At 37.9% G+C, this 12,373-nt stretch overlaps 1 protein-coding gene across 5 annotated transcripts in view; it reads left to right on the forward strand.

Moving 5' to 3' along the window:
- Nucleotides 1–5,272: 5,272 nt before the first annotated feature.
- Nucleotides 5,273–12,373, forward strand: part of cep70 (centrosomal protein 70) — a 10,294-nt gene continuing 3,193 nt past the window's right edge. The window contains exons 1-11 of one of the 5 annotated variants that reach the window (XM_023261525.2): nucleotides 5,273–5,374; nucleotides 5,999–6,016; nucleotides 6,796–6,895; nucleotides 7,090–7,213; nucleotides 8,566–8,746; nucleotides 9,912–10,087; nucleotides 10,284–10,343; nucleotides 10,561–10,660; nucleotides 10,732–10,820; nucleotides 11,402–11,489; nucleotides 11,634–11,786. In XM_023261525.2, coding sequence (XP_023117293.1) covers nucleotides 6,008–6,016; nucleotides 6,796–6,895; nucleotides 7,090–7,213; nucleotides 8,566–8,746; nucleotides 9,912–10,087; nucleotides 10,284–10,343; nucleotides 10,561–10,660; nucleotides 10,732–10,820; nucleotides 11,402–11,489; nucleotides 11,634–11,786 — 1,080 coding nt within the window. In that variant the 5' untranslated portion in view covers nucleotides 5,273–5,374; nucleotides 5,999–6,007. Of the gene's footprint in view, nucleotides 5,500–5,998; nucleotides 6,017–6,331; nucleotides 6,708–6,780; nucleotides 6,896–7,089; nucleotides 7,214–8,565; nucleotides 8,747–9,911; nucleotides 10,088–10,283; nucleotides 10,344–10,560; nucleotides 10,661–10,731; nucleotides 10,821–11,401; nucleotides 11,490–11,633; nucleotides 11,787–12,373 lie in introns of those variants that run through there. The other 4 variants (XM_023261526.3, XM_035944118.2, XM_055008597.1 and 1 more) reach the window with 4 other exon arrangements.

The raw sequence follows: 12,373 nt of genomic DNA on the forward strand, positions 1-12,373 counted from the left end.
ACCAAGATAAATTAGTCTGGCTCAGCACGTTTGGCATGAACCTGGCCAGGACTACCACAGAGTCCTGTCCAGGTTCATGCCAAACGTGCATAGTCCTGACAGTGAAGCATGGAGATGGCAGTGTGATGATATGGTCCTGCATTTGAGCCGAATTTTCAAATGCCTATGGATGTAAATAATACCCTCTGACAAGAAGAATTCCATGAGAAGAGGAATATTCTAGCATGAGAGCAAACTAGAGTCAGCAAAAATTAAGGTGGATGTAGGAAGTGTTGGGAAAAAAATAAAGATTTGAATCTCTGTATTGAGAGGTGGTGCTTTTGAGGTTGGGTGTGTATTTTATATATAGTAAATTGAAACTGTTTTATGGTTGAACTTAGAATTAATGCATTTACAATAAAGTGATACAATTTATTCATTTGTTTTAAAAAAAAAAATACACTACCATTCAAAAGTTTGGGTCATGTAGAAACGTCCTTATTTTCTAAAGAAAAGCAGTTTTTTTCAATGAAGATAACATTAAATGAATCAAAAATACAGTGTAGACATTTTTGATGTGGTAAATGACTATTGTAGCTGGAAACAGCTGATTTTTAATGGAATATCTCCATAGAGGTACAGAGGAACATTTCCAGCAACCATCACTCCTGTGTTCTAATGCTACATTGTGTTAGCTAATGGTGTTGAAATGCTGATTGATGATTAGAAAACCCTTGTACAGTTATGTTAGCACAGGAATAAGTGTGAGTTTTAACGGAAAGTGTGAAATTGTCTGGGTGACCCCAAACTTTTTACTAATAGTGTACATATTAACTCAGTGGCTTGGTTGCATTGTAATCATCATGAAAAATACACACTCATAGACACAATTCATATCATGCATCACCATCATTCCTCAAAAATATGGATTAAAATAATGTGACAACAACTAATGCATTTATTGTTAATTTAAGCAACATTACACATAACAGCTTTACTGCCTCTCCCTTTGCAAACAGCCCATAATAGTGAATGTATATTGTCAAAATGGCAGCGTTAACTAAAATCTAGTGAATGCTGCAACACTTTTGTTGTTGTTGACATGATGCCAAGCCGCCGCTGTTTATCTGCTGCCATCTAAAGCTGTCTTGACCACCATCTCCACGTGAGCTGTTAGAGGCCTATTACTTTGTGTCATATCAGCCACCGGCACCTGTGCAACATGAGAGAGCCCCGTAATCTCACTGTGGATTACCTGTCCGCTCGGCAGCACCGGGGAGCAGCCAGACCCCCTGAAAAAAGACAGGCCTTTCTAGACTGACGGGGTTTTTTCCATGGCTCCATCCACCTCCTTCATAGTACAAGAGCGAAGTTTAGAAGCTGATTTCCTGGTGGTGGAATTTGAGCTGATAGAGCTTGGCGAAAATAAAGAGAGAAAGGAGAGCTTCAAGGTGAAGTGGGCTTAGTGAAAACGGCTCATCTCCCCCAATTTATCTGCAAATTACGTCGCTGGACTAAGACTCTGACAGACTTTGGCCTTTAATTCTTCTCCTCAACCACTTTGTAATAACTTTGGTTGTGATTTCCAAGTCATGCTGGCAATTTCATACTTGACACTGAGACCACACCCAAGTGCAGATTCAGGTGGTAATTTTAGATACGTCCTTTAACTCACAGTCCCTTCTTCTATTTGAGGCTCTTTTTGTTGGCTCCCAGTGTAATCAAGAATAGAATTTAAATTTCTTTTTCCTTCATGTAAGGCCCTTAATGAACAAGCTTCCTGGATTAAAGACATCGTTGGACCAAATTATGCTGTTTTGGATTTTTTAATGGCAAAATTGCCATCTAAGGACTTAAGGTCACAAGTGTTGTAGCTGTGTATCACCATATATGAAAGTCTAAATACATTCAAATGCTTAAAAATGTTTGATCACTTCAATTTAAATATAAATATGTAAAAAATATTTGAACAGATAGATTTTTTTGAATTTGTAAAGAGATCCGTAGCTTCTTATGACTTTTTGTGCAAAAATGAAAGATTTGCTCAAATAATTGTGCAATTTTTTTTAACACGGAAAACAATGAAAAAGTACTTGTTGATTTATGCTAGTAGATGTAATCCGTAGCTGTTAACATGGGATTGACAATCCACTGACCTTTGTCATGTGTTGCTTTTCTCAATATGCTAACTTTTACTCCACAGCCAATCTTGAAAACTGTGATGCTTGATATTTTAGTGACACTCAGATACTTTTTGTATGTGCAAACTGAAAATATGTACAAAAACCAGGGCTCATTTGTGTATTTTCAACATATATCAGGCTCTGATACAACTTGTCAGAAGAATACATTCATTGTTAGCTTGATCTGCGCATGGGATTTGTGCTTTGTCGAGGAACAGCACAAGATGCTAACATCATGTTTAGTCTAACTCAGTAAGTTTTACAAGTGAATAAATTGCTCATTTCAGTGAGATAAATGATAGCTCCCTGTCAGCGGCTGAAGTTGACCATCCATTAGGACGTCTCCTCATTTGTCGCAGCTCATTTCTCCACCAATCAAGCCCCATTAGCCACTTAATGGGCCTCCGCATGAACTTAACGTACATACAGTACAGCAGCACCGAGCAGATGGTCAGAAAAATGCTCCAACCATAGTTTCACAGTGATATTGTATAAACTTTCCAATCACTGACAGTTATTAATCTCTATAGTCTAACTTTTACAACAGCAGCATGCCACATGTTTGTATTTCTATAGCCTGTCAAGGTACAAATCAAATGCAGAGGGCTGTCAAATCCAAAACAAGTTAGTACAGATACAATAAATTCAAAGCAACTCATTTAAAAGCAATTTATTCTCATTATAATATTATTAATCACCCCAGTTCTGCTCCAGTTTTCCTGTTCAGCTCAGCTCAGCCCAGACCTTTAAACCTGATGTGACACACCCAATGTTAAAGACGAAATGATTGCAAAAGACACTTGCAGTCTTTGTAATGACCAGCAGAGGGCTTCTTTACTTAAATCTATTTGTATAGAAGTCTATAAGAAAATCACTCTATTTCTCACTTGATCTGTTAAGTCAGTAAACATTTTCCTATTAAGTTTATGATCTCAATTACAAGTTTTAAGTGTCCTTCAATATTGCATAATGATCATTTTGTAAATTTTAGTCCCATTTCGAGTAACCCATAAAACACCCAGGTTTATCTGGTTTTGTAAAAGTTTACCTCCATTCCTGTTACCGTAATTGTACTTTCAATACGTAATGATAGAGATCTTTATGAAAATGTCCTGAAAGCTCTGATAGAACTCAGGATTCATTCAAAGAAGCTTTATTACAAATAATTCTACCAAGTAAACCTGGCTTGGACCTATCAGATAATCGTGTTCACAGTGAATTCCAACCAATCTTGTGTTAAATGAAGTTACTGCTACTGTGCTACATGAACAAACAGGCACATCACTGTGCATTTGTTGTTTCAGATAGTGGACACAGCCAGAAGTGGGCAACAAACAGGACATCAACAGGTCCACTTTCAGCAAAAACCCAAGATTTAGACATGAATCTAAAATGTTTTAGATGTTAGTGTCACCTATGTCTAGGCAAATATTGTCTTATATTGTTTAATAAAGGGCTTCTATTATATATCAGTGACTAATAATCAGCAACAAGAGGGTCAACTCTGCATTCTAAACTCTGTATTTTGAAATTAATGCTCATGAGTTGGAGCATTGACTGAACTCAGTGGTCCAGGCGGCATCGAGATGATGTAATCACCTGCCATAAATCATACAGCACAGGTCAATGGGACCCTCGACTCCGTTCAAGGCCCGAATTTCCATTTTAATTTTCTGCTCAGCGGAGTTGATGTATGCAGGGACACAGTGAGTAGCCAGGCTCTTCGCTCCCATCTCGCCGATATTAAATGACGATGACCTTTCCTTTCTGGATCTATGAAATCTACGCTCTCTCTCACACGAGGAGGCAGGCATGTGGATACGACACTGACAGCAGACAGTCAAAAGAAATGTCAGCCATCATGTAGGGCGAGATTTATAATTCATTTAAAGTTTTCCCAGTTTTGCTTTGGAGATCACTGCAAGTGGAATTATAGAGTAAATTTCACGTCTAAAAAAAGACCACACAATGGACTTGCAATGCCCTGCAACCTAGTAATAAGAATTTCAGTTTTATCATGAGTCCAGCTAAAGAATTTTTTTTTTTTTTTTTTTACATCCAACTGTTGACATCACAAAGCAGTCATGAAGGGAACTGAAGAATGGAGTTGGATGATCTAACAGGCAGCAACATCTGTGCGTCATCGATATTAAAATGAACAGACAGCACATGATTAAAAAAAAGATTCTGTGAAAAAAACGAAAATCTGGTAAAAAAAAAAAAAAAAAAAAAAAAAAAACGGCCCAGAAAAACTACCTTGAAAATAGTGAAATGCTGTTATGTTCCAACACCTTAAAAACTGTGAAAATAACAACAAGTATCTTAGAAAAAAATATCTTTTTAGCAACAGTGTAAACCTGTGTATTTTTTTTTTACTGATACACATCGTACAAGAACAAATTAGATTTACAGTTTTGGCCCCCCTTTTTTTTAACAGTTATCATGAAAAACTTTTATGGGATTTTTGCTAGAAATTATCTATAATTTCACTAAACAGTATGTGTAAATTAACTTTGTAATTATTTGCTATTTTTTGAATCTTTAATATACATTTTTTAATGAAAATGACAATTTTGCTGATTCTAATACAGTTAAAAAAAACTTGGAATTTTATGGTGAAACATTATAAATATATAAATGTTGACATGTACATCATGTGACGTTTTGCCTGTTGTTTGAGATGTTAAATTACAGTAAACCTATGGAATAGTGAGCGTGCCAAATTACAAAAACAAATATATAAAAGAATAATAAAATAAAAGTGGAAATATAATGGACAAACAAATTGATAAATAAACAATGTTGCTATATAAAGCAATATTAATCAAAAAATTAATCCATTAAAGAAAAGGCTCACAAAAGTAGAAATATAAAGACAAACTGGTCCAAAATTGCAGGTGAAAAGTACACTTCTGACCACAGTGGTCTGAGCAGAAGCAGGTTTCATAAAAAACATTCACAGAATTATTGTTTCTGCATCGACTCATTTTACTGCCATCTTCTGGTCACATTTGTTTAATACAGCAACAGTTGTGCTCGAACTTCTGTAATCTGATTGGTGGAAAACTCAAATAGCCGCTTCCTATTGCCAATAGGCTATTGGTTCACCTCGAATACGTCACCGCGCACTTGTTTGAATCGCGGAAGAGGCATATCTACTGTTTGGAAGTATCGAAATAACAGACAGTTGGTGACGACAGCGTCAAAAACTGGTAACTTAGCACATAATTTACGCTGTATTTTTCATTTTACAGTCCACTAAGAGGAGAAAATTCGTTTCTACTGGCAACGCTCGCCTCGTTAGCTAGTTAAGCTAGTGCTAACTCAGCCCATTCAGGTCTGTTACCGTAAATTAACCGTCGATGTTTAAGCACCGGAGAAAGTCGTTTTAAAACACACACCATTCCCCTGAAAGCACCTCTTAACCAAGCTGTTAACTTCATAATGCTGTTTAATTTGATGAAATACACTGTACAAACGTGATATTTACTGGTAGATGTACGAATTAAAGTTGCTCATTTACGTTACAAGTGGAGAAACTTTGTAGTCTGTTAATTGAGAGGACATTGTTGACGCTAAGCTCATTTGAAAATATGGCAGGTTTATTGTATTTCTACTGGAGGTTACTTGATGATTTGTATGCCGAATTGACCAGAAAAACCTCAAAATTCATATTTTAATATATTTTTTCTAATTTACAGTTGCGGTGTTGTTACTGACAGGCCATGAAAGTTAAATTGCCAGATTTTATAATGGAGTTCAGCCTCAAGTTTGGTCAATGCCAGGAAAGTCTTAGTCGAGACATTAACACTGCTTTTTTATTCTATTTTCTGCAGTGGTGTGAAATGGAACAGGTAAGTTGCATTTGACATTTAACAGTATCTACATAAAGGACAGCTTCATAATATCAATATATTTTGCATTATTACTTTCTTACTCGTGTCGATATCAGTTTCTCATGCAATATTTCATTATTATGCGCAGTGTTTCATTAAAATACGCAATACTTCACTATCAGTGGAAGTATTACCTCTTGCTTTTCTATTTTAGCTGTATTTTAGCTTCTGTTTTAACTAATGGATCTTACCTATACATATTCTATTAGTCATTGTATTTATTCTCATGTTATGGTTATGTTTTCTGTGTAATATCTGGTGCTGGGTTTTTTTCAGGATTAATGAAGTTCTATCTACATTATGCTGATGTTCATTAGATGCCACGGAGGCTTGTGTTTGAAAGGGATTGGTGTCATAGAGATCATGCATGAGTGTATCACCTTTCATTCATTGTCAGGCTTCAGAAGTGGCAGCTCCTCTCAGCTGAGGAGGCTGCAGAAACCTGATCATTAGTTGGTTTTGACGGCAGCCAGATCATTCAAGAAAGACACCCAAGTCCTGCAGAAATTAGAACTAGTGATGCTCTAAAAGAGATAGGTTTGCATTGAGTGGAAGATTGTTGAGAATGGATAAGGAAACCAGGATTGCACAGTTTTTACAGTCAAGAAATAAGACATATGTGTATCTGTGGACCTACAGGCAGTTTCAGGTAGAGCTAAAACCTCAGACATTTGCAGTAGATGTATATTTGATTGAAAACTAAAGCACTGAAAAAATTGTTTATGTCTTTCTTGCAGCAGGAGCAGGTTGAATGGGATGATGTGAACAGACTTCTGCAGCATCATGGTTTTAAACGTGTGTTTTTTGCCGATCCTGTGGAGAATAAGAACCATTCAGGTAAGTACAGGAGATTCTAATTTGATGGCAAAATGTTCGTATTTAAACGAGTTTGAGTGATGAAATGATGATGTGTTTGAAGGTAGTAATTTATGTTGTTTTGAAGTTTGCAGATGCCTTATTTTTCGGGCTGGATAAGATAACTATTTTGTATTAGTGATGGCTCTGTGGTATTGGTCTTCATTCATCTTCAGATTTAGTCCTACTGGACAAGAAATCAGCTGGTGAGGTGAGGATGACACTGAGGACGATGCTGACAGACTCAGAGAGGAGACAGGCTCTCATCCAGGAGCTCGTCAAGTCCAACAACCAACTCAAGTAAGTCCAGCAATGAAACCTGGAAATGCCTCACTGCGCTAAAAGCTTCCTGAAACATTATTTACTGTCACATTTTGTCCAAAGCAGTGACATAATCGCTTCCAGTGATTAATAAAGCAGGATAAATAACAGTTGTAAGGTACTCGTAAATATTTTACTGAGCTGGAAGTTTCAACGACAGCTTTAAAAAAACGTGATATGCAGCTCTTGATGTGATTTTAAGAATTTTTAAGTTAATTTCACTGTTTTTGGGGAAGGAAACCATGCAAGTCATAATTTATTATTGAGAATAGAAGATTTTAAATGCCTTGATTGGAGAGGGCCCTCAAATGTAGTGTATTATTAGGAATATATGACATGCCTATTAGGGCTAATTAACTGCTATTTTCACATAATGAGCATCAGTCAGTTGCTTGCTTGTAAGACTGCCAAACAAGATATTAAAAAAAACCTATAAAACAAACTATGTAGACTCATCTGCTGAGCTTTCATTAGGTTCAAATTAACACGAAAGAAGGCGCTCCATGCCAAGTGTTTTCCAATTCTAGAATTAAAATTGAAATATGTTAATTTCTTTGGTTTATTTTTTACTGTGGTATCAAAACTGGTATTGAAAATCGTAGCATTTCAGTGGTATTAGTACCATCTACGACATTCCTGGTATCCTGATATTACCTTATATGTACATATCAGCCAGTATATTTGTCTTTAGTGGCAGCTCTTACACCATCTGTTTAAAGATTCCACCTTTAAGAATCTTTGGAGGCTCATCACCAAAAATGTCATCCTGTTGGAATGTGTGGAGCAATTTTAAGCCAAACTGGAGAATAGCAGCTGGGGGTCTTTTTCAATGTTCACATGACTGCTGTATGCATTACTGTGGGTGTTTAATAATGCATGTCTATTGTGGTGTGGCCCACCTGTCGTCCTGTCATCCAATCTCATCAGCATTAGATGAGGATCACAATGATATCGTCCTCAGTGCAGGTATGAAGTGTAAACCTGAAGCTAGCTCACAGAGTGATGAGATGGAAAGCAGCTGACTGTAACTCTTGAGTTTTTACTAAGTACAGCATTTTGCCAAAGGAAATGCATTACTTATTAAACTGCTGTCATGTTATATCAATAATGATATACATTCATGAACCAGAGACACACTACATGGTCAAAAGTGTGCAGACACCAGAACATTTAATTCATTTCAAAACTATAAATCAGCAGTTTTAAAAGCCTCAACTCAGTCAAGGTTTTCTTCAACGTTGGAAACCATTTCTTTCCAGAAATATGTTGAAACAGGACAGAAGCAAACATTTACAATGTTGTTTTTTCTCTCTCTGTGTATGTGCTGTTAGAGAGGAGGTTCAACAGCACACGAGTCGAGCGGCTCAGCAATCTCAGAGGGTTACGGAGCTGGAGGGGCTGCTGGACGAGGTGAAGACCAGAGTCCAGGACCTGGAGGACCGGTACCTCGGCAAGGCTGCACAGCAACACAGCCACACTCAGCAGCTGCAGCAGGAAAAACAAGATGCACAGGTGTGTTTTTCAGTCAGCGCTATTTTGTCACATTTTCAGGTATGGCCCCTGTGAGCTCACTAAGATCCACTTAAAGGTGTGTTTTCATGGAGTGCACATGAGGATGTGGCCACAAGATGGCAGTAGTTACCATTTACCTGATTAGACTGAGTTGAGGGATCAGAGAGGAGAGAGGGGAGGAGTTATAGGGGGATTTTTGCTGATCCTTGTGTAGTATTTCTTGAGTTTATTATGTGTTTTCTTTAATTTGTATCAGATTGTAGTCATTTGCATTGTGTATTTTAAGTTTAGATAGTGTTAAATTTTTTATATGCGTGTTTTAAATGTGAGTGTGGGCCGGTCACAGTAGTGTCACTGGGGTGGGAGGAGACTCTGAATGAAGGCCAGGTGAGCAATCAGTGGAGTGTGTGAAAAGGAGGGGGTCAGGTTGAAGCGCTTTTCTGCTGCAATTTGCCACAATCGGCCATAATCCACTGCACCTTGGCGACTTCTTTGTCCTGCTGGTTTTGGTGAGGTGCATATTTTTTAGTATGTGGAAATAAATAAAATCTGGAGCTCTGGAACAAAAACTCATTGCTGATCGGCTGCTCTTTATTGCTCCATCATGCTTTGCCCTTTGATGCTGTTTGTTTCATTCAGTTTGTAGATTGTCCCCATCAAAACACTACACCCCCGTAGAAAGATCCCACACACACACATGCAAAGGAAAAAGCAAAACAGCATTGCACTTATCATTGCATCATATCAAGAAGATTTCCAAGGAGGTCTGATAAAGCATGAGGATAAAAATGCAGTCACGCTACAAACTTTTGTACCTGATTTAAATTTGGCCAGCATCCTGTGCGAAGTAGTGTCCTTGTGCAGCGAAACACTGCTACCAGCACTCCTGTAATGCTCCCTGAAAGTCTGGTTCTGTATGCATGTCAAGCACCATCTGCTTCTTCTTAACAACTTCAACTTGACATGTGTTTTGGAGAAAAGATAGAAGTCAAAAGGAGCTACATTTTGTGAGTAGAGTGGTAGGGGAGTGAAGATTGTTTTAAGCACATGAAAATCAGGTTGCACACGTTTATACTTACATGTAACATGTTAACATGTGTAGTTGTTATTCACCATTCAAGTGAATACTGGTTTAGTACTGAAACACATGGTCTAATCTTTTCAGAAACGGTGTCATGTTTTGGAGCAGAAGCTGTCAAAACAGAAGGAGGAAGCAGGTCAGCTTCAGAGGAAACTCTATTTCACCATCAAAGAAGAAGAGCGACGATTTGCTCGACAGAGTCAGACTTTCCAGAACATCTGCAAGAAAGTCAGCGTGCAGAGCTCAGATGCAGATCAGCAGTAAGGACTGTTACGTTCAAAATCTCACATAAGCTCACAAAACATTTCTTATTTGTTGTGGTGTGCAGTAGAGCTCCAGTGCTGTGTATTTCAGGAGTTTTGAGGTTGACATTGTTCAGGAATAGTTTAGAACAATTTAAATCAGAAGTTAGCATCAACTAGAGGTATACTGAGTTCACTGTTCTTGTATCTGCAGGGTGCTGGATGTGATTGACTTCTATGAGACCAAAATGTCTGAGCTGTTGGATGAGCTCAGGTAACATGACTCCCAGTGTTTGTCTACATGTTCAGTGATGATACATTAAAAAGTAGTGGGGTAGTTTGGATCTCAAACTTCTCATTTGGTTAATATAAAGCAAAAGATTTCAGTTTAAATAGCCGCATTGGTGTTGGCTCTCATGAACCATGTGGACCAATCACTTCACTATACTGTGTTGAGTCTAACTGTGCTGATTTGCCCATTTTCATCACAGATCTATTAAAGGAGAATCACAAGGGTCTAAAATGTCTGATTCAACAAGAACTAAGAAGACACCCATCAGTGTTACTCCGTCTTTCAAAACTATTCTCAAGGTAACTTAAACCTTGGATTTCCAGAACTGTATTGCTCAAACAGTAAGTAACGTTATTTCTTTTCTTCCAAGGCATACCAGGAGCAGCAAAAGGAAAGCAAATCTGGGGTAGAAGAGCTAAAGAGGGAAGTGGAGAACCTGAAGAAAGAGTTGGAGACGAGGCGTGTATAAATGTTCATGTACCTCTGTGCTGCCAGTATTCATGCTGACTGTTTCCCAGCACTCCTAACAACCTCCAGGCATCTGGTGACCGTTTTAAGCTAGTTTTAACCACAGCTAAGCAAACACATTGTCAGGAACTGGAAAATGTTACCTTTCAAATTAAGTCTCATACATGCATTTTAGTGTCACAGGTCATCTGTTACAAGCTTTTACATTTGGATATTCCCTTTAGAGAAACTCTATGAAGTGGGTGAATGTTAATTTTTGTAGTTGTCTGTTTATATACACAGCCTTTCTGTGTTGAGAAATTGACTTTTTTCAGTCAGCTGGTTGGAGCATCCCTCCATAACTTACCCTGGTGCCTCCTTCCTGTAGTAGAAACGCACATTTTGCTTCATATTAATGTGTCAGTAACCATAAAATTTGTGCTCTGATGTGAAGTTTTACTGAGCCTGTCAGACAGAAGTATCCATCACATGGTTTCTGTACCCGTCTTCATCACTGAGTAAAGGGCCGAACTCATTAGAATCAGTTTGAGTCTCCAGGTGTTCATCATGCCCCCAAACAATCACCTTTGCAGATTGCCTAAAGAAGACAACACAACTGAGATTAGTGAAAACGTCAGTGACCACTCCAGGGAAGCCAGGTTATGTGCCCACTATCATAATGTAAGTGTAATTTATACATAATCCTGTGAGTATTCTCAACTGAGTGTTTACATTCTTCTGCTGCCTTAAATCTTTATTGAAATCTGCTTTTTCAGACGTAACAGACGGGTTTGTTTTTCTGCACTTTCTTCCACGTCATTCCAGCTGCTGAATGAGATCAATGCAGTTGTGATGGATCCTAATGCCCCGTTACGACTACACAGACAGAAACCCTCTACAGCTGACCTGGAGCTGGCTGATTTCCAGCCTCTCCTCCCCACACTGGAGGCCTGGGCCCAGCAGCAGCATCTGCTGAAGGTAAACCCAAACTACCTGCACACTTGACTATCCTAAACCACAGGTATAGTTGATGGGCCGTACTGTATTTGTCTCTGAAAAGTCTAGAAGATGTTTTCTTCTTGCTCTAATCTAGTCATTCCTATTCCGTTTATTCATATAGTGCAAATTTACAAAAGTCCTTGCAGGGCACTAGCGATAGTAAAGAAATGACCTCACCAAAATAGAGAAAAACTCAACAAAACCAACTGTCCAACAAGTGGAAGCTTGTTTGGCTTTCCATGTGACTAATTGGTTTTTTTTGTTTGTTTGTTTTTGAAAGTTAATTTTGAACATTTCAACATAAAAAGAAAACAACAAGACAATGAATAAGTTGCTCAAAAAGGAGTGGGATGAAGTCGAAGCTTATCAAATCCCACCCCTTCTCCTTACGCAATGAATGTAAACCTATTCATTCTGCTTCTTCAAAATACTATTTAGAAACATTAATAATAGTAATAATAATAGTGTACGTGATTTAGAATAAATGTACACCAATATGTCCATTTACATTTATACAAAAGGACAAAGACAAAAGTACCTCACAGTAGCAAAACACAACAACTGAA

The sequence above is a fragment of the Amphiprion ocellaris genome, chromosome 24 (assembly GCF_022539595.1).
Source record: "Amphiprion ocellaris isolate individual 3 ecotype Okinawa chromosome 24, ASM2253959v1, whole genome shotgun sequence".
Lineage (NCBI taxonomy): Eukaryota > Metazoa > Chordata > Actinopteri > Pomacentridae > Amphiprion > Amphiprion ocellaris.